Below are 22,752 nucleotides of genomic sequence, written 5' to 3'. Positions count from 1 at the left end.
TCCTGTGATTTTAATTTTTTTTAAATCAATATGATTTCAGACAAAAAATGAGCCTGCTGGGAAAAAAACTTCAGATAAAAGAGAAAGTGATGGAAAGAGAGAGAAATCAACTAACAGTGACAGGTATTTGTTTTAACTTTTTAAAAACTGAAAACATAATTTATTTATTAAATCCTTTTGGTGAATCTTAGTCCCTTCCTGGTCCTTTCAGCCTAATACTAACACAATTCTGTAATCCAAAACAATTCACAACATACAAGAAAAGTACAAAACACAGCTATTTAAGGTATAACAGGGAGACGGTCATAGGGAGAAGGTAGCATTTGAATTAGGTTTTAAAAGATGGATAAATAGCAATAATTACTGACTTTTTATAGACTAAAATTTATAAAGCCCTTTACCCACATTTTTCAAATTTTATTTTATTTTACAAATAAGGAAATTGAATTAGGAAAAATTATTCGCCTGGTCATTAACTCAACAAACATTTATTAAATACCTACTATATATCAGGTATTGCTAGGTACTATCTTCAAGGAACTTACGGTTTACAGAGGGAAAGACGTACCTATATTAACATTCATAAAATATAAGGTAATTGGTGGAGGGTTCGGGTTGTAGCTAGAGAGTTCAAGAATTGGCTCCATGTAGAAGATGACATTTGAGCTGAGCTTTGAAAGAAAAGAAGTGAAGAATTTTCTTAAGCAGAATGGAATAGGGAGTACATTCCAAACATGAGGGACAGTCGGGGGGAAGCTAAGAGATAGGATTTAGAGTATCATGTGTGAGAGAAGGGGCAAAAAAAGTTTGGTTGGACTACAAAATATGTGAAAGGGATTAATGAATAATGAGACTAAATTGAAGCCAAGTGAAAGGACTTTAAATCCCCAGGGATAGTGGAGTCTTAAAGGAAGGAGACTTAAGTTTTGCACTAATTGTCCAGATAAGAGGTGATGACCTGAACTTGAGCTAAGGTAGTTGCCATGTGACAGGAGAGAAGGGACCAGATGCTTGAGATGAATTTTGCAACTGAATAAACTTCGTGATTGATGGAGAAGTAGCTATTTGAGGATAACTCCTACATTGTAAACCTGGGTGACTCAACAGAAATAAATTCTGAATAATAAATTCAGAAGAGGAGTAGCTTTAGAAGAGAAGATAGTGATGTGGTGAGCTTAAGGGGCCTAAGAGACAGCCGTTTTGAAATGTCCAATAGTTGGAGATACAGATCTGCAGTGCAGCAGAGAAACTTAAACTGGATACATAGATCCAGGAATCAACTTTGTAGAGATGATAATTAAATCCATAGGCATTATTGAGGTCAACAAGAGAGTATATAAAGTGTCAGATAGCCTTGAGGCGTATCCAAAAGTTAATTATGCTACAGATGATCTAGCAAAATTAGATTTCAAGTCACTCCTGATTTCTAAGTCCAGTGTACTCTCTACGATACCACACTGCCTCTCAAGAAAATGAGTACCTGGGGGCAGCTGGATAGCTCAGTAGTTTGAGAGCCAGGCCTAGAGACAGGAGGTCCTAGGTTCAGATTTGGTCTCAGATGCTTCCCAGCTGTGTGGCTCTGGGCAAGTCACTTGACCCCCATTGCCTACCCTTACCACTCTTCTGCCTTGGAGCCAATACACAGAATTGAGTCTAAGAAGGAAAGTAAGGTTTTGGGGTGGGGGGGGGACATTATGAAGATAGCAGAGGGGAAGTGCTAGGAATGTTCATTCATCAAATGTAGCCAATTGATCTGGGAGTATAGAAAGTATAGAGTAGTGATATGTCATGCTGGAAATGTAGGGGTTAATGTTGGGGAGGTGAGGTTCTTGAGCACATGAGATTACATTTTATTCATTAGATCAGGGATCGACAACGTATGGCTCTTTCTGCAGGAGCCATAAAGTCAATTTTTTTTTCAGGCGCTGTTACAGGAGCCGCACTGTGAGCACTGTACGGCTCTCACGAAATTACATTTTAAAAAATGTGGCGTTTATGGCTCTCACTGCCAAAAAGGTTGCCGACCCCTGCATTAGATACTGGAAAACCATTGAAGATTTTTGAATAGTGGCATGTCCATGCCTATGCATAAGGAAAATATGCCTGAGAATGATATCCAGGCTGTCTTGGAAGGGAAGAGAGTAGAACAATAAAGACCTTTTAAGAACCTCTTAGAATATATAGTGATTTATGTCAGAATCACATTCTAAGGTTGTTGATATGAGAATAGAGAAGGATGAGGTGGAGGGAAAGTGGTGGTGGAGGTAGAATCAACTGGATTTAATAACTGATTAGACATGGAGGATACATCAGAAGGAAGAACAAGGTTTCAAACATGGAAGATTGGGTACCTGGCAAATCGTAAGTATTTAGTAAATGTTTGTTGATTAATTGATTGGGGGAAAGCAAATAATAAGCTTAATTTTGAACAAGTTGAATTTGAGCTGTTCTTGGGGCCTCTCCCAAGTTACTTAAAAGGACACATTGCTAGTAGAGTGAGAAAAGAAAAAATACAGTAATTGTTAGTCTTATACCAAATATTAGAACATCCAAATTATGATTCGTTACTTAATCTAATAGGTATTCTTTGTGGGTTGGGGGCTGTGATATTATTCCTAGATCTACCAACATAAAAAGAGATGATAAAACAGACAAAAAAGATGACACTAGAAAAGAAGATGGAAGCGATGAGAAGGATAAAGATGAACAGAAACCTGGATCTGATCGAGCTAGAGCTACTAAGTCAGGTACACTAACTAATAATAGAATAACTTTAGTATTATTCTCTTCCTATCAGATTGGTTGTCTTTGGTTAGTTGCTTACACACATACTTTGAGATATATTTTACCACCATAAGGTCATGCTGCATTCATCTTGTATTTTCTTATTTTCTTACTCTGTTTCATATAGGAAGTCGAGGTACAGAAAGGACTGTAGTAATGGACAAATCCAAAGGAGAACCTGTTATCAGTGTAAAAACAAGTGGAGGAAAAGAGGGAGTAAGTATATTTAAGAATTGGACAGACTGAATTTTCATCCTGTTGAGCTTTTTTTTTTTTTTTTTTTTTTTTTAAGAGAAAATGTCAGGTTTTTTCTTAAATTCCATTTTGCCCCAATTCATTGTTCTATCATTATACCTTATACTTTTAAAAATTCAGATGCCATATTATCACATTACTATGCTGCATTATTTGGCATTTGTATTTATCTTAAGCGGGTATTTTGAAAAGCTAAGTAAAACTGAAGATTTATCTACTAAACTCTTATTTGATAGAATATCATGTTAGGCGTACAAGTTGAAACTTCATATTCTTTCTGATGCTTTTCACACCAAAAAAAACTCCTTGAAAGTGGGAACAGCACCTTATGCTTTCTATTCTTCCATAGTGCTGACCACATAATAAATACTTTGTTGGTTCATAGAATCATACATAAATGTACAGTTAATTGGGACTTCAGTTGTCATCCATCCCAACTTGTACTTGTATTATGAACACTACAGTCTCAAAAAGTGACCATTAAATCTCTATTTTGATTGCTGATGATGTGGACACTGAACCCATGAGGCAACCTTGTTTTCATTGATGTTGAATAGAAATCTATATAACTTGTATGTCCCTGCTCAGATGTGCTACTGACAGCACAATACTCCAGGTGTGGTAACTAGAGCATGGTACATGTGGCAAAACCATCACTTCTTTAAATCTGAATATTATGGTATTATTAATAGAGTCTAAAGTATTTAATATGAGATTTTTTTAAAACATATATCACACTGCCAACTCATTGCATCTTCAAGCTTTTGTATTCTCTTTCTCCTGTGAGAAATTGTTAGACCCCTACTCTATTTGAGTAGACCCCTGCCCATCCTAAATCAATTATTTTATTCCTATGTTAAGTTTCAGTTAGTATTTAGTTTAATGTGGTGCCATAGGAGTAGTGATTATTTCTTTTAACAAACATTAATATACTTTTAGTGAGTTAAAAATAATCAACTAATCATGATGTATATAATATAATTAGAAGTAATTAGATCAGGTTAAATCAGTGATGGGCAAACTTTTTAAAGAGGGGGCCAAAGGAAAGGAAATGCTCGTCTGTCAGACTGTTTCTAAGGCAACTCTTTCGAAGTTTCATTGTATTGTATCCTACTCATTGTATTAGTCAGACTAGGAATAATGTTGTGCGGCCTGATAGAACATTTCAGGGGGGTGCATCTGACCTGCAGGCCGTAGTTTGCCCATCACTGGGTTAAATAGTTCAATAGTTTCTCTTTATGTTAGACTATAGAATTCATTAGGACAGTGATGGCAGGACTGACACGCTTAGCCATTTTCTATGACATGGGGCCGCATGCCGAGGATGAGACATTTGCTGTAGTGTAATGTAGACACTCTGTGCACTATCGATGATAATTCTACCTATATTAATTTACCTATTTTGGTTTTTTAAATACAGTTGTATATTACAATTATACATTTTTGTTATTTAAACTACAAATATAGTGAAATTATGGTTTTTTTCTCAAAGTGACACACCACCCAAGTTATGTTCGGTTTTTTGGTGGATTTTGACACACCAAGCCCAAAAGGTTGCCCATCACTACTTTAGGACATATCCTGCCTGACCACAGCTAAAGAGTCTCCACCCTAGCCCTATCCATCTATACTCTAGTTATAGTCATCTTAAGTTCTCCATAACAACAGGTGTCATAAGGTTCAATAAAAAGTCCCTGGTTATTTTAGGAACCCCTTGGTCTTTAGTCACTTCCCCCAATTGGCCAACTGGGTAAATCTTGACCTTCTCAACTCTTTGGAAAGGGCCTTTCTCTTTATGTCTTGACCTGCCTCAACCCTCTGTAACCTGCCTTATTACCAGTGATATAAGCTGGTAGCAGACAAGCTTAGTTCTGCCTGTATGATCCACCAATTGAATTGTATGTTTTCTACTCCACTAATCTGGTGGTCTTATAGACTGTAACATGTACGCTGGAGCAAAGAGGGGCTCTCAGATCATGAGGAATGTCTGAAATCCTTTTTGTTGAAGGGGACAGGTTCCTTTAATACCTATCTGTTGCCTCAGTGGTCTTGTTTGCAGATTGGAGAATTTTGGGTGTTATATACTATCCATTTATGAAGGTTTTGGTTGTGTTTTGATTTTTTTTTAATACAGCTGGAATACATTACATTTATTCAAATTAAATTTCGTCTTAGTAGCTTCTATGAAAATCTCTAGACTTTGGATCTTTTTAGATCCCATTTCTATTATCCAATGCTCTTTTTCCCATTTTTCTGTCATCCACAGATTGAATAAGTTGACCATCTCTATTGACATTCAAGCCATTGATAATAAAAGTTTAATAAAAATCTAATTGCTTGAGCCAGACCTAGAGAGGGGAAGTCCTAGGCTCAAGTCTGGCCTCAGACACTTCCCAGCTGTGTGACCCTGGGGAAGTCACTTGACCCCCATTGCCTACCCTTACCATTCTTCTGCCTTGGAGACAATACACAGTATTGACTCCAAGATGGAAGGTAAGGGTTTTTTTTGTTTGTTTTGTTTTTTAATCTTAGTTGCTTAAAAGATTACAGTCTTTAGAGATGTTAATCCCTCCTATCCTTTCCATCTTATAATACTTTTCTTTATCCTCTCCCAATTTCTAAATTTAAGTATTTATCTAACCCCAGAAGGCGCCTTCTGATTCTTTTAGTATTTAGATGCCAATGTGGTATTAAAAGTTTTCCATCTGACCATTTGCTTCCTCAGTCTCTTTTCCACTTAAAATTTTATAATCCACTTTTTTTTTTTAACTCAGATCTCAAAGAGCCAAGATCGCAAATCTGCCAGTAGAGAAAAACGGTCTGTTGTGTCATTTGATAAGTCTAGAGACCAGCGAAAGATGAGAGATTCAGAGTCTCGGAGGTAAGTTAACAGTCAGAAATATTGATTGCCTTTTCTGATTTGCCATTATGTTATACATAATTACCAGTTTGTTTAGAGTTTGGCAGTTCTAAATATAGAATCAGTATTTATAGCTGAAAATAACTATAAATCACCTAGTTCTTCACCATCATATTACATATGTAAGGAAATTGGGGCCTAAAAAAGTTGTTACTTGCCAGTCACAAAGGCATTAGGAGCCCCCAGATATTTAAAATGTTTTATTGATGCCTTTTGTTTCAGTATCTATTACTTCCAAATAATAGCTCACCTACCACCTCTCCATTGAATCCTCCCTTATAATAGGCAAAACCAACCAATACCATAACTAGGATTTAGGGTCAATATACCCTGTTCTTAGTCCCCCACCTCTCAAGAGGAGGAAAATATTGTCTATCTAATTCTTTTTTTTTTTTTTTTTTAAACCCTTACCTTCCATCTTGGAGTCAATACTGTGTATTGGCTCCAAGGCAGAAGAGTTGGTAAGGGTAGATAATGGGGGTCAAGTGACTTGCCCAGGGTCACACAGCTGGGAAGTGTCTGAGGCCAAATTTGAACCTAGGACCTCCCGTCTCCAGGCCTGACTCTCAATCCACTGAGCTACCCAGCTGCCCCCTCTATCTAATTCTTGATGCTAGGATTGGACATTAAAACTACTCTTACCTCAGCCTTATTTTAGTGTTTTTATTTAACTATGTATAGGCCTTATGAATTCTCAGTTCATACAAGCCTTTCTATATTTCTCTGAATTTCTCGTATTTTGTTTCTTGAGACAATAACATTGCATTGTATTCCTGTGCCATAGTTTGTTCAGCCATTCTTCAACTCATCCATACTCATTTGTTTCTAATTTAAAGAACCACAGATTTAACAGGGATTTTCTTTCTTCAAAGATTTTGTACTGTGCCTTTTTACTAAACTAAAAACTTATTTATGAACAATAGAGCACGTTAAATATTATAACCAATCTCAGTAGCCATTAGCACAATAAATTGTACTTTTGCATTTTTATGAAACCTCATAATTTAAAAAATACTTCAGATGCATTCTAGTTCTTTAAAATGCTCCAAAAGACCATTTAATATTTCAAATTTAAGAGTAGGAAAGGACATTGGTGGCTAGCTAATTTAGTTTTTAATTGAAGTTTTTCCTGACATCACACCTAAATTGGCCTCTTCACGAGTTCTATGTATTGTTTCTGATTCTGCCCTCTGGATCCAGATCATACCCAGAATCCATTGGTTCTTTTGAATGATGGAATTAAGTCAGATTGTTAGCTAATTTGAAGTTACTATGTTGTTGCCGTGCTAGGCATGTTTTCTACTTTGTTTACATAGTCTCTAGTCCTTTTACAGAATCTCTATCTTGCTTCTCTCCTCTCCTCATTCCTGGATTTCTGCATGCATGCTTATGCTTGTGTTTATATTTGTGTGCGTAAAATCTTTACTATCTATCTTGGAATTGATACTAAATATCAATTCTAAAGCAGAAGAATGGTAAGGGACAAGCATTTGGCGTTTTAGTGCCCAGTGTCACAGTTTAGGAAATGTCTGATACTAGATTTGAATACAGGTCCTCCCAACTTAAGGTCTGGCTTTCAGTCCACTGAACCATCCAGCTACTCCTCAATCCATTGCTTTTTGTACTAATGCTACATTATCCATCTTTGTCTCCTCAACTGATTCTTACATTAGTAAATGGCAGATTTGGTTTCTGGTATGTACACATTTTTAAAAATTAACATTAGAGGTTCACATTTGGTCTTTTAGCTTCTAGCTTTAATGATCTATAACATTCTATTTTAGTGACCCATATAATCATGCCAGCCTGGTATATTAGAGTGTCTCATTAGAATTTGAGAGAAATTATCTCTTTATTTTAACTCAGAGCATGTGAGTGGAGTGAGAGAGAGGAACGAATTCAAGCCTTACAGGAGCGAGAAGAAAGAGAACGCCTAGAAATAGCTCGTGAGAGACTTGCTGTTCAAAGACAGCGTCTAGAAAGAGAACGAATGGAAAGAGAGCGACTGGAGAGGGAGAGAATGCATATAGAGTATGAGAGACGCAGAGAACAAGAGCGAATTCATAGAGAGAGGGAAGAACTCCGCCGACAGCAGGCACTTCGTTATGAACAAGGAAGACGACCTGCAATCAGACGCCCTTATGATGTGGATGGCAGGTAAATAGAATTTTATTTTTGAGAAACTAAGTGAATTCAGAAACATTCCTTATCTCTTCAACTAACAGCACAGTTGTGTTATGTGTAAAATGTTAGATGACCTTTAGGAGATTTCCATATTGCTTTGGGAAAATGGTCATGGTCATGTAATATCAGTTAAAATAATAATAGCTAATAAATCTTCCTGTCTTCAAGTCTAAGGTACTATTTACTATGCCACCTAACTGTCTCAATAAGGAGTGCCAGATCAAAAACTCTGGACCATACAAGAAGTGTAAATTACCACCCTGAATTGGTAAATTTCTAATCTGTGGCTCCACCAAATAGATTAAGTCTTGATCTTTCATAATTCGAACCATACATTTATGCTTATTAATATGAACATATTGGGGGAAGCAGTACCAAAGATTAAAATCACTTAATTCTTATGAGGGAATGCTTAGAATGGGGGTGTTGGGGATTTTAAGTGATGAAGTATTAATTATGCCCCACTATTCAACCAACACCAGAAATTTTGATTTGGGAATAGGCACTGTACCTATGATTTCATTAATATAGAGACTTTCTAGCTGAGGGAACTCCCTCTACTGACACAGGTTAGTACCTCTCTTTGTGCCTTCTTAAAATTTTCTAGAATCTTGAAAGGTCACACAATCATTATGTGACATAGGCAGGACTTGCAAGTCTTTTTGGCATTTCTGTCCACTATGTTATACCATATTTAGAAATCTATAAAAATTATTAAAGTCAGTTATAGTTTTATTTCTATAAAAAAGGAGCGACAGTATTGATGTGGTCCTCTCTATTATCAATAATAGTCTAAAGGTTATTTTTTCTTAATGAGACTTTCACTGTTAACATATAAAAATTACTCAATATTGTTGCCAAGCAACTCTCCTGCTTTTAAAGGTCCAAACTTCTTTTCTACTACTGTGGCATATTGAAATAAAACTATTCTCATTCCTCTATCAAACAAGATTTAATGTTCCTTAAAGATAAAATATGTTAACTCCTTTTTGGTTGTAGATAAAAGGAATAATGGATAAAAATAGTTAATTAAATTATTTCAAATTGGGGCAAATGTTCTTTCTGCTAAAAAATAAAAATACACATGCATAAAAGAGTGCTATGTAGGTGAAATAGTTGTTCAGTTGTAGCTGATTTAATGATACTATTTGGGGTTTTCTTGGCAAGGTTACCAGAGTGGGTTTGCTGTTTGCTTCTCCAGCCCATTTTATAGATGAGGAACTGAAGCAAAAGAGTTAAGCAACTTGCCCAGTGTCTAAGGCTAGATTTGAACTCGGGTCCTCCTAACTCTAGGCCAGCACTCTATCCTCTGCACCACCTCAATAAAATTCATATATATACACGTATCTTTGCCAAGTCTATCACTTAAATCTATTCAGTGATAGCAGCAAGTGGTAGTTTGGAAATGTAGTTCCTTCAGCATGTTAATAGACATAATCAATGAGATTTAGATTGAAAAAAAAAATAGGTTTGTTCTTTTTTTCTCTTCTTCCACTAAACTAAAGAAACCTTTGCTTTTCCTTCAAGGCGGGATGATTCCTATTGGCCAGAAGGAAAGAGGGCAGCACTAGATGACAGATACCATTCTGAATTTAGCCGCCAAGATCGTTTCCATGATTTTGACCATAGAGATCGTGGCCGGTACCAGGATCATTCAGTAGACAGGTTGGTATTTTGCAAGCTCTGAACTGTGATAAAAGTGAAGTCATATAATTTTTTTTGTCTGATAATACAAATATAAATAAAAAGATGGAAAATATACCCAAGGAAAACACTTCTTAGAGCCAGATAGTGATAGATAGGAGTAGATTTACTGAGAAAATTTAAAAATGATGTGAACCTTTCTTTTCTCATCTCTCTTTTTTTTTTTTTTAGATGATATATAGAAATCCATTCATAAATAAAAGTAAAATCAAATTGTGCTTTATTTGTGGGCTTTTCTAAACAATCATAAATGCTGTAATTTGGGTATAGATTATGTTTTACCGCCTTCCATTCATATTGGATTGTAGCATTCATTCTGAAAATATGTATATGAGTTCGTCCTATTTTTTCCAAGTCAATAAATTACAGTGAAATTTGTAGATGAAAATAATTGTTTTCTTTGTTTGGGTCCCAAATGCATACTTTTGTTAACTGCTTTTTTCCCCAGGAGAGAAAGTTCAAGGTCAATGATGGGAGACAGAGATGGACAGGTGAGTTGAATGGAACTTAATGAAATTCATTCTTTTTCTTCTCTGCCTCTACTGGGTACTTGGAGAAAAAATTAATAAAGGGCGTTTTCAGAAAGAAGGGAAACTTATTTATTTTTGCCATATTTGCTTTAAAAAATCAATTTCCCATTCATTTCTTTGGTGAAGTATTTCCAGTGTCTGCACGTTAGCAGGGGTTTCATCTGAAGTACTTTTAAAATGTCCGTCCAGGGGGTGCAGCTGGGTAGCTCAGTGGATTGAGAGTCAGGCCTAGAGACAGGAGGTCCTAGGTTCAAATCCGGCCTCAGACACTTCCCAGCTGTGTGACCCTGGGCAAGTCACTTGACCCCCATTCCCCACCCTTACCACTCTTCCACCTAAGAGCCAATACACAGAAGTTAAGGGTTTAAAAAATAAAAATAAAATAAAATGTCAGTCCACAGAGGGATAACAGCCCCACTCAGTGAATAGAGATAATAAAATAGATTAAATTTTAAGTGAGCTAGTAGCATTTAAAGTCATTTTCACTGATTTGCGATGTTGCCTGGAAGGCTGTCTAATGTATAAATTGGTACTAAAGTGTTCTTTGTTTACCGTTTTAATTTTTAAGCACTATGCAGAACGCCGTGGAGGACCAGATCGCCGTGGGCGAGAATCCCGAGATGAATGGAGCAGTTATGGGTCTGAGAAGAGAATGAGCAAAGGAAGAGGACTGCCTCCTCCACCCAGGTTAGCATAGAAGTCAAGAGAAATCATAACTGTTTGTCCAAAAAATTATGCAGATTAATGAGCTCTTGGGGTTCTGTGTGACATTTAAAAAGAAAAAGACTAAGCCTCCACCTGCTCTCCCATTGGAGCTTTCAGTATGGTAGTAACGTCCAATGAAATGAAGAAAAACAATAGCCATTACAGGGAGTTGGGTGAATTAAGAGAAAGTTTATAGTTGCAGTGGGAATGCAAATTTAAAAAAGCAAAAATAGCTCCTGCCTTCAAAAACAAACTTAAATTGGAAGAGGAAAGGAGACACATAAAAATGCTGTTGGTGGCCAGAAAAGGGTATTATGGTTTAGAAATTTTAGGATTGGTGCATGGAGTCACTCTATAGGAATAGACTGACAATTTCCATAAGTAATTACAGATTGGATTTCATTATGGATCCAGAGCTTTAACATGGGTAGAAAGGGTTTAAGGGTGGGGCATGTGTGTAGAAAATAGCCGGGCATAAAATGAAACATAACTAGAACAAAGCCTAGATGTGGTTCAATCACCTTCGATCAAGATACTTATGCCCCCCAGGCTATGCGTTTTGAAAGGTAAAAGAGCTAGTTCCTCCTGGGTATGGTTTCTGTTTTAAGGAAAAAGAAGAGGCCTGTGCACCAAAAGTGAGAGAATGGAAGTGGAATGAGGGACTCTAAAGGGACTGGTGAAGAAATCACGTGGGGTTGAAGTACATGAATAAAGTGAAGTATATGTATGAATTAAAACATCCTCTGAATGTTCTAATCTAACAGATGTCTTCAAACTTTTGTGTACATAGTCTTAGATATTCACATTAATAGTAATGAGGTAGCACTGTGGCATATAACTAGGAAAATATGATGAGGTTTTTATTACAAGTTTTTTTAACAGCAGATTTTCCTTGTCACTTTTGTTCTAGTGCAACAGTGTTAGCTCACGGTCCCAAACATATAAACAGGTCATTTAGGGCAGGAGTAAGTTGGAAGCAGCCCAGGGGGACCTCTAAGAGCCAACTAAATTTTCATTGTGAATATTTACCCATCAAAAGTCTACAGACTGGGTTTGATTTTTGTTCTTGATGGTCTAGACTTAAGGAAGTGATGGAGAAAATGTTAATGACATAACTTTAACTTTAAAATGGCTTTTTTGGCTTTGAGGGAGAACTAGAGCATTTTCTGGCCCACCCCTGGGTCAGGAATAAGGAGATGACCAGGAAACAGACTGGTTTGCAGAGAGCAACCAGTTCAGGAATTGAAATCTGTCCCATATCACCTCCACATATAAATCACCATTGACTGTAGATCTGAAATGGATGCAAATATACTAATTCAAAAACTGGCTACATCCCTAAAATGAAATCTCTTTTAAAGGGGGCAGAGGGGGAAACAGGAATTCTTTGGAAAAATAACATACTCTGCTTTACAGAGTAAGGGGAAAGTTCAATTCAGATCTATGTGCCTATTCTTCAGGGGACGAGACTGGGGAGACCATGGTCGAAGGCTAGATGACCATCAAGATCGTTCATGGCAAGGAAATGTAGATGGAGGAATGATGAGTCGAGATCATGAAAGATGGCAAGGTAAAAGACTGGCTAAGAGAGAATGTCCCTTTTTATGATTTAGTTTTGTTACTGTTGAGTAGTAGTAATCTACAGAGCAAAAAATAGGAAGTCAAGATTTCTGTATCCTAATCCTACCTCTTCGGCTGATTTGAAATGTGACTTTGGGCAAGGCACTTCACTCTGGGTCTTACTTTCATCACCCATAAAATGAGAATTCTCTAAATGATCTGGAATGACAGAGTCAATTTCATGTGAAAATGATTTGGGACTTATAACATTGTGCAAGCTCTGTGATGGACTTCTGGTAAAAAGTAGCATTTGATAATATCTGAACTCAGATCTTCTTCATCACCTCAAAATAGCCAGAAATAACCCATAAAGGGTTGTTAAAACCCCTCCCCTTTTAAAAAAAAAAACTGACCTAGAAACTAAGTCTTTAGAAGGACTGGGTTTTGTTTTGTTTTGTTTTTATTATTGAAGGAAGAACTAAGGGAAAAAATTAGTGTTCTCCAACAATTCAAGGACATGAGAATTGATTGTTTAATATAACAATGGAAAATCTCACTTAAGGCAGTGGACACTGAGAAAGAGCAGATTCAGAATTCAATGTCAAAGAAGAAACAGAAGATCAGAACAAAACCAGATACCAAAAATGGAAGAGTACTTGAGGTCTCCTCAAACTGTGTGAATGTACCTTGAACAGCTTCATCAGGTAATTAGAGATTTACTATTGTCCAATGAAAATACAATAAAACAGTCTGTTCTATAAACTATTTTAGGAAATCATAAAAGAGAATTGCCTAGAAATATTGGCAGCCAAGATAAAAGTATAGATTCATAGAATCGGAGAAGAGCCCCCCACGGACACCACCCCCCCCCCCCAAGGCTTTACTTATCTAAATATGTCACCAAGGAGCAGTAAGGTGTCTCAGAGGCTGACAAGCCAGACCCAAAGTCAGGAAGACTTCAAGTTCAAATATGACTTCAGACATTTCCTAGCCATGTGGCCCTGAGCAAGTCAATTAACCCCAGTTGCCTATCCCTTACCTGTCTTCTGCCTTGGAACCAATAACTAGTATTTATTTATTCTAAGACAGAAGGTAAGGGTTTAAAAGAAGAAGAAGGAAGAAGAAGAGATTTCAAGTTTGCAGTGTCAACATAAAAGAATATAGTAGACATCCAGAAGAAAAACCTTCAGATAGCAAGGAAACCCATCTAAATCATGCAGAAGTGCTCCTCAAAGACAAGAAGTAAGACATTGCTGGAATATAAGAGATATCGAATCTAAGCATCTCATTTTGCACCTAAAACTATATCACAAAATTGAGCAAGATCTTCTATTTTTTTCTTATGGAGAATTTTCAGTAAGATGAATGAATTTTCATAATTCTTACTAAGGAAAACTAACAAGCAGCTATTTGATATGCTAATTAATTAAAAAATAAAAAAAGTTTGTGCAACAAGAAAGGCCCAAGTGATAAAATTAATGTTCACATATGGGAATAGGCATTTTTCTTCTTTGCCTTTCATTGAGAAAATAATTGTGGGCAAAGCCTACAAAATTGGGATGTGGGGGGAGGTGGAGAGACAATTCTAGAGAGGGGAACTTCTAAAAATTAAATTTTTTAATTTAATTTAAAAATAGTGAAATAACAGCCAAAATAAGATTAAAGAATCATGATTTGAGCAGAGGGTGAAAAGGAAACCTTTCTCCCCAGGGAATGACTAGAATGTTTTAAACAAAAAAAAAAAATCTAAGAGAGAGAGAGAGAGAGAGAGAGAGAGAGAGAGAGAGGTACTTAATAGTCTTACTTTTTATCTTTTTAAGGAAATAGGAATCTGGGGGTAGTGAGAGACCAAGATCAGATTGTTTGAAGTAAAGCAAGTTGCAGGTACCCAGTGCTAATTTTTAAATTTTACTGTTATTTTTAAGGTAATTTGATAGTGGGGAAACCAAATTTGAAAATTACAATTTTATGTTAATGGGCCAAAACTCATCCTTAAAACAAAAAGTTACAAAATTAATTAGAAAACAAAATCCACCAACTCATATATTTAAAGAAAACATTTATAGGCCTAGAGACAGCAGGTCCTTGGTTCAAATCTGGCCTCGAGACACTTCCTAGCTGTGTGACCCTGGGCAAGTCACTTAATCCCCATTGCCTAGCCCTTCCCACTCTTCTGCCTTGGAATCAATACACAGTATTGGTTCTAAGACAGAAGGTAAGTGTTTAAAAAAAGAAAGAAAAAGAAAACATTTAAAACATAGTCACAGTTGGGGCAGCTGGGTAGCTCAGTGGAGTGAGAATCAGGCCTAGAGACAGGAGGTCCTAGGTTCAAACCCGGCCTCAGCCACTTCCCAGCTGTGTGACCCTGGGCAAGTCACTTGACCCCCATTGCCTACCCTTACCAATCTTCCACCTATGAGACAATACACCGAAGTACAAGGGTTTAAAAAAAAAAAAAACATAGTCACAGTTAAGATAATAAACTTGTGATTATAGGAAAGAAAGGATGGCGATCATGGTTGCACGTAAATCAATAGTAAAAATAATTTCTAGAGACACATTGGAAAACTTCATTGTTTTTAATACCAGAAGGACAGGATATATTAATTGATACATTTTTATTAAATTTTACTTTGAAATAAACATTTTCATCTTTTCTATTTCTTTGTCTCATGGATTAGAAAATACACCTCAGTCAATGCAGCTTGGTGTCCCTCAAGGTATTCTTAAATTCCTGTCTTTCTAGTATTGATGAAATGGTCTGTACTACCTACATATGTACACCAACTGGCATAACTTCTAATTACATAAATAAAAAGCCATCTTAAAGTGTGAAAAAAGATTTTGAATGAGATAGTTATTTTAAATAATTTTAACATTTGCCTTTCATAACTTGTTAAATCTGATATAAAAATAAGAGTGTTCTAGATCCAAGCATAATTATGAAAACCATAATAAAACTATGAAAACTTTTGGATAATTTTTCAGCTTTATATGGTACCTTTACAGATATTAGTCATGTGCTAAGGCATAAAGAACCCAAAAATTAATGAATAAAGAAAAAAATAGTAAATACATCTTGTACAGACCATGATGTAATAAAAAATTATAATTTTTTATATTTAAAAATAGGAACAATATTAAGATTTCCATTAAGCATAATTAACAGTCCTAAATAATAAGCATGTCAAAGGACAAATGATAGAAATAATTATGTTTAAAATAATGTATGTGGCACTGTGCCTTAATTTATGGGATGCAACTAAGTAAAGCTCTTGTTAAAGAAAACCATATGTCTAAAGACATTGCCAAAAGCAAGAATCTACTGTGCAATTTTAAAAACCAAAAAATCACTATGTTGATAAACTAAAAAAAAGAAATGTTGAAGATTTAAAGCAAAAACTGATAAAGGCAATAAAAAGCCAGTTTTTAAAGACTGACAGAATTAAGAACAATATCACCAAAACCAAAAAGAAAGAGTTTTCATAGCATAAAGGGGAAAGAATATTAATTGATATACATTGTATACAACCATATCCATTGGGAGTTAAGTAGAATGAATATTTACAAAACTAACTAACCAAATTATTTTTAATGGTGATTCTACATAATTCAATCAAAGGAGGGGAAAAATGGACCAAACCACAAATAAAACTCCCCCCCAAAAAATTACTAAACCAGAGGTACAGCTAAGTAATTCATTTCTGTCACAAATCTTGATTAAAGATCATTTAATCTCTGTGCTACATAAACTCTTCTCAAAAGTAAGGAAAGAAGCAATCTGCCAAAGTCCTTCCTCAGACAAATATCAGAAAGAAAATCACTAATAAGTAATGGTGCAAAGCTAACAAAAAAATTACATGAGTGTATAGGAAATGCTTTCCACATGGTAGAGGTTTAGGCAGTGTTGTACATTAGAAAGAGCACTGGATTTGGAGCCAAAGAACCTATCAAGAAGCAGACAAAACTTAGATGATTACAAGGGAGCTAAGTGGCTCAGTGGGTAGAGAGCCAGACCTAGAGGTGGAAGGGCCTCAGATACTTCCTAGCTGTGTGATCCTGGGCAAATCACTTAACTGGCTCCTTGCCTGTCCTTTACCATTCTATTCTTCCTTGTAACCAATACTTGGTATCAATTCTAAGACAGAAGGTAAGAGTCTTAGGGAAAAAAAGTCTTAAATAATTACAACTAACTATAGACTCCACTATTCTGATTTCCTTGCCACAGGAGCTCCCTTCACCAGCCCAGGTCAAAACTCATTTAACTTATAAACTGAATCTTTAGAAAGTTGCCTGAAGTTGAGAGATTTAAATGGCCTGTAGCAAAAAAAGGCCCAGGTATAAAATTAGGAAAAGGGGGCAGCTGGGTGGCTCAGTAGATTGAGAACTAGACCTAGAAACAGGAGGTCCTAGGTTCAAATGTGGCCTCAGACACTTCCTAGCTGTGTGACCCTGGGCAAGTCACTTAACCCCCATTGCCTAGCCCTTACCATTCTTCTGCCTTGGAGCCAATACACAGTATTGACTCCAAGATGGAAGGTGGTAAGGGTTTTTGTTTTGTTTTTTAAGGCAAAACAAGAACACTTTTTTTCCTCAAGAAAACTAGATAACAAGAATATCAAGGAAAATGACATTTTTTAGGAGGAATTAATAGGATCTTGCATCATCAGAGATCTCAAATTATATTCCATAACATTAAATATGAAATGAAATAGCTAAGCAAAAGCCAAGAGCAAATTTAGATAGTTGTCATAGTGTTAAAAAAAAAAAATGTGAGACCAGAAACTCCTAGAAAAGGGAGGTGGTTCAACAAAAACTTAACAAAAAAGTGAAAGACTGATAGGAAATCGGTTTCTGCTATTAATTTTATGTCAAATGCCACAATAAATTACAAATGTATAAATGACTTAAATGTTTTTAAAACTAGGATCGTTTTTGGTTTAACAATTGGAAAGTCATAACTAAATTCAGATTACAAAAGAACGATTTTTATTACAAAAACGAAAAGATTATTTATAAATAAGATATAGCTATGAATTAGCAGCGATGGTGTTTAGAAAGAAAAATTGCATCAGACATCTCTGATAAAAATCAGTCATCCAGAATTTGTCATCAGTTGACATGAATCTATATAAGATTAAATTATACCCAGAAGAGATGAACAGGTTTCAAAAGGAAAATGTGGACTTATCAACAACTTTGAAAAATAGTTTAAAATTAGTAATAATTAGGGTAATACAAATTAAAACAACTCTTGACATGCTAACTAATGCCTTTCAAAATGAAAAAGATGCAGACAAAGGAGAAATTCCCCTTCGGAGCAGCTTTGGGAAACAGACACCAATTCCTTCTAGAGCTATGTTAAGCAGTTTGGAAACGTGAGAAAAGTTACCATATTATTTGTAAATTAGAAGTCCTAACTCAAGTAAATTTGACCTAGATTTGGTCTTAAAGGGCCTCTCATTTTCCAAAAGAAACAGGAAAAATAAACAAAGAGCATTATATTTTAAAGACTATCATGTGCAGATAGCCAAAAATAATATTGAGAAAAGCATCATGTAGCACGTTTGAGCAAGATCAGTGGAGACAGAAATAGAAATGATATTGCTGTCAAGTCTTTATCACAGATCTCATAGACCAAAAGGAAAAGGATGAGAATAATTCAAGAAATAAAAAAGTCTGACAGAAGGGGTATGATGTATTAGAAATGGGACACGTCAATTACTCTTTCTATTGGAGCACACAATTCAAAGCAGAATATCTAGTGATTTCTTGACTTTATAACTGCTTCAAAAGATTGAAGAGGCCAAGAAAAATTCCATTCTACATCTGATTATTATCACTAAGAAGAAACCCGGGATGGAAATAATGGGAGACTGAAGGCAGTGACTGCTGCATTTTAGAATTTTTTTCATTTAGAAGAAGAAAGCCAAGTTTACTCTTACATGCACTCCAATTAAAGGAGATGGTCAGTGTTTATATGGAAATGAACCAGGACTATCAAGAACAGGTGGTGCCAGAAAAACCTCTTTTTCTTTCTTGCCTGGGTTATAGGTAAATTATAGTAAATTTAGATTTCAACAAAGGAAGTGGCAAAGTCTTTGATATTATTCTTATAGGGAAAGATGGAGAAATATGAGGTTAGGCAATAATTCAGTCTGGTGAGTTCTCTATCATTTAAATGACCAGATCCAAATAGGAATAGGTCTCTATAGCATAGTATCTCAGATACCTGCTCAATTCTATTCTGTTAAACATTTTTTTGTCTGTGCTTTGGATAAAGGCACAGCTCATGTTTATCACATTTCCAGATGACATTAAACTGGGAATAATTAAGATAGCAAGATTCAAAAATACCTTGAAAAATTGGAATATTAAACTGAATTTAAAATGTTGAACTTTAGAAAGGATAAATTTTAAATCCTTTACATTTTGGGTTTTTTTTTTTAATCAGCTTTACAAAGACATTATGAAGGGTAGGCATGACCATACGGTGGTCTTATCTAAAAGATTTTGGAGTTTGACTGGAATTTGAGTTGTATGGGTCAACAATGTAGTATGGTAGCCAAGAGAAGTAATGCTGCACTTAGAAAAGCCTAGTATTTAGAATTTGGGAAGTGATGGTCCCCCTGCACTCTGTCATGGTCAGGCCATATTTGGAAATCTGTGTTCTGTTCTGGGCCCCAGGATCTAAGGAGGACATTGAGAAACTGGAGAGTGTCCAGAGGAGAGCAGCAAGAATGGTGAAGGGACTTGAGTTCATAGCACTTGAGGATCAACTTAAAGGAACAAAGATATGTTTAGTTCAGAAGAGGGAAAGATGGTGGACATGATGATAGCTGTCTTTGGGTATTTGAAAAACTTGTAGAGCCCTAAAGGTGAAAGCCCAGAGCAATGGTTGAAGTTATTAAAGGAACTGGGCTTGATCTCAAAAAAAAAAAAAACTGGCAGAACTCTCCAGAAATGAAATGTTCTGCCTCTGGAGGTAGTGGTTTTCCCTTCATTGGGTAAAGACTGAATTATTTCACTTCTCAGTTATTATGTGGAAAAGGGTATTCAGAATGGTTTGGTTTGGACTAGCCTTTGAAATTTCCTAATTTGATGATCCAGAGATCCACCTGCTGGATTTATACCCCTAGAATTTTAGCAACAGAAATACATGACCCATTTCCTCCAAAATACTCATAGTACTATTTATGATAAAAAAAAAAAACTGGAAATAAACTATGCACCTGATTATTAAAGAATAGCTAAACAAATTGTGATATAGGGGTATAATGGAGTATTATTACAACATAAAGAATGGCAAATAGGAAGAATTCAGAGAACTTTGAACAGTAGACAAAAGGGCTACCACAGTGTATGATCATAGTTACAGAGCAGGAAAGACTTTAGTGGTCCGTTGTTCAACCCTTTCATTTTGCAGATGAAGTGGAGAGGTTATTTCCTGATGTACCACAGTAAGTGACGAATTGGAACTTGGATCTTGGTCTTTAGACTCTTTAAGTCATAGCCTTCTTCCTGCTCTACATATCATGTAGAAAAACACAAAAGACAGCAAAATACCATACATAATGGGAAAAGCTGGTTCCAAATGAATTTAAAAGCACACATCCTTCTTATTTTAAAATGGTAAACTACTCAAAAAAAGAGAAGTTACATACTCCCAGTTATCACTTAGACACTTGTGTATGGCTTTCTCTATGAGAAAATGCTTGGGGCGGGTGGGAGGAGATGAAGGTTATTTATTAAGAAATGACTGATAACAATAAAAAAGCATAATGTCCCCAGTGAGGAAATCAGTAGTAGCTATGTCCTTTTCCCTGGTCCTATCACTATTCTAAAGGGACCACATTACAGAAAGGACATTGGCAAACTGGAATTGATCCAGAAAAAGTCACTTGACAAATAGAAACCATGCTCTACTTAGATTGTTTGAAGGAGCTAGGGAACGATGCATTCAGGGTCTATGAAGGAATATCATCACTGTTTTCAAGTATTTAAAAGTCCTTTATAGTAGTAAGGAGGTTTATTCTGCATGGCCATAGAGGACAAATCTTGGAGCAGTGGGTGGAAGTTGTAGAGAGAGACAATAAAAATAAGAACCTAGTAAGAGTTCTAAAGTAAAATGGACTGTTTTGACAAAGACAACAAATTGTTAAAGCAGAATTGTTATAGAGATGATGTCTGGTTAAATAGACATTCCCTCTGGGATCATTTTCAATTCTAAGGCCCTGGAATCTCTATATAATATTGTGTCTACTACACTCCTGAAATTGGTCTAGACATTACAGGCCTGGATCTGGACATAGTAAGTATAGACACCAAAAAGGATCTGTCTTTTGAGAGATGAAAAAAATAGTGAGAGAAAGCAAAAAACAGTGTACCTACTCCAGTCACCGACAGTGAGCCCAAGTAGACAATATCTTTTATGCAGTAATTGGTATATTAACAATTACAGTGCAGGAAGCATCCAGCCAGACCCCTCTCCCTAATCTACCCAGATTTTTCATGTAATGGAAATGAAGGGTGAGGAAGGGCTCTATATTGGAGCACTGTTGTTTCTGGAGAATTTTCTCCAGATATTTGAAAACTGTCTTGTCTTTTAGGTGGTGAGAGAAGTATGTCTGGTCACTCTGGACCAGGCCATGTGATGAATCGAGGAGGGATGTCGGGGTAAGAAGTTTCGTCGAGGATAGTTGATTTTCTTTTTCTTCACGCTTCCCTTCCTCTTCCTTTTATAACAGCCTCTTTTTTGCATGTTTGTTTAACTTGCTTTGTTGAAGGTTTCAAAACAAAATGAAATCTTTCCAAGTAATAACCTTTGTTATCTAAAGCCATGTGTGATCAGTCATATGTTGTTCCCTATAAAACAAATCTAATGGTTCTATCATCTGATGCATCTGATCAAGAGGGGGAAGGCATTAGATAGAATTAATGGCTCCAAACCATACTGAACAGCCCTCCTTGAAAATGTACAGGTAGCGGCCTGCAGGGGTGGGAAGGAATCTGGGGACAAAAAGAGTTTGAATTTGTTCCTAGGCGTGGCAGCTTTGCAGGTGGAAATTCCCGGGGCCATGTGATGCAGGGTGGTGGAATGCAAGGTGGAGAATTTGGAGAACAGGACAGAGGGAACAGACCTAATGACACCCGCTTTACTCGCCGCTACTGAATATTTTTAAACCTATGTTAATGTCATATAGCAACAGTGATGCATTCTGTTTGCCAGGGCTACCTTGAACTGTGTAATATTTTTTTTATCTGCTCCCATATTGTAGCTCGATACAATGTGAATTTTATTTGTTTTGAGGTTTTTTCTTTTGTAATAAACGTGTTCCTGTTCACACACCATTTAAAATGTTTTCTTTCTGCCTCAAAAACTAAGAGTAACAATTATAAAAACTCCAGTGCTATTAATTCTGACTTAAGACAATAAAAATAAAGCCAACCAATTTAAAAGTATCAGAAATGTTCTCCAAAAGCTTTATACACAAAACTTACCTGTTTGTATCTATCCTATATCTCAAAGCTTAATCTTTACAATATCTCTTCTTTCTTTGGGAGCACATTTTGAACATTATGAATGCATTAGCTGCCATGGTCTTGGTGCTTACATTAAAGAGCAATGTACTTCAAAACATGAGAAACTAAGGCGGAAGCCCTCCTATCTCTGTCTTTTCTCACATTGTTCTCTCCACCTGAAATTCCTTTTTCTTTCTCTCCCCTCCCCATTTCTGCCTGCTTGCTGTCTGATTTCTGTCCCTGATTTCAAGACCTAGTTCAAATGTCATCTTCATGAATACGGTGTGTTTAAAAAAAAAATTCACTACAGTTTAGTTTGTACATCTAATTGCTTTGATATTCTAGCTATTTGTATGATCATATCCAAAATGACATCTAAGACATCAAAGATTACTATCTCCAGAAAAGTATGTGAATGATTTTTGTAGCAGCATGACACAAGAGAAAGTTCTAACTATAGAGTCAGGCCCTGAATTTAATCAAGTCATTTCATCCACCTAGATTTTCTTATCAGTAAAATAAAGAGGTTGAATCAGATAGCCACTGAGGACAAGCCTCTTGGTCATTGATTGGAGGGTAGGTAGAGAT

General features: G+C 36.1%; 1 protein-coding gene across 6 annotated transcripts in view; it reads left to right on the top strand.

Annotated features, from left to right (window-relative positions):
• SAFB (scaffold attachment factor B) overlaps positions 1-21,993 on the top strand; it is a 37,839-nt gene extending 15,846 nt beyond the window's left edge. For 4 of the 6 annotated variants that reach the window (XM_044670840.1, XM_044670831.1, XM_044670858.1 and 1 more), the window contains 11 exons: positions 41-123; positions 2,620-2,747; positions 2,912-3,000; positions 5,814-5,920; positions 7,826-8,116; positions 9,671-9,808; positions 10,296-10,338; positions 10,946-11,064; positions 12,543-12,652; positions 21,252-21,318; positions 21,685-21,993. In XM_044670840.1, the coding sequence (XP_044526775.1) occupies positions 41-123; positions 2,620-2,747; positions 2,912-3,000; positions 5,814-5,920; positions 7,826-8,116; positions 9,671-9,808; positions 10,296-10,338; positions 10,946-11,064; positions 12,543-12,652; positions 21,252-21,318; positions 21,685-21,814 (1,305 nt within the window). In that variant the 3' untranslated portion in view covers positions 21,815-21,993. Of the gene's footprint in view, positions 1-40; positions 124-2,619; positions 2,748-2,911; positions 3,001-5,813; positions 5,921-7,825; positions 8,117-9,670; positions 9,809-10,295; positions 10,339-10,945; positions 11,065-12,542; positions 12,653-13,204; positions 13,658-21,251; positions 21,319-21,684 lie in introns of those variants that run through there. The other 2 variants (XM_044670849.1, XM_044670867.1) reach the window with 2 other exon arrangements.
• Positions 21,994-22,752: the final 759 nt, after the last annotated feature.

Source organism: Gracilinanus agilis, chromosome 1 (genome assembly GCF_016433145.1).
Source record: "Gracilinanus agilis isolate LMUSP501 chromosome 1, AgileGrace, whole genome shotgun sequence".
Classification (NCBI taxonomy): Eukaryota; Metazoa; Chordata; class Mammalia; order Didelphimorphia; family Didelphidae; genus Gracilinanus; species Gracilinanus agilis.
This window is presented reverse-complemented; position numbering and strand designations above follow the sequence as displayed.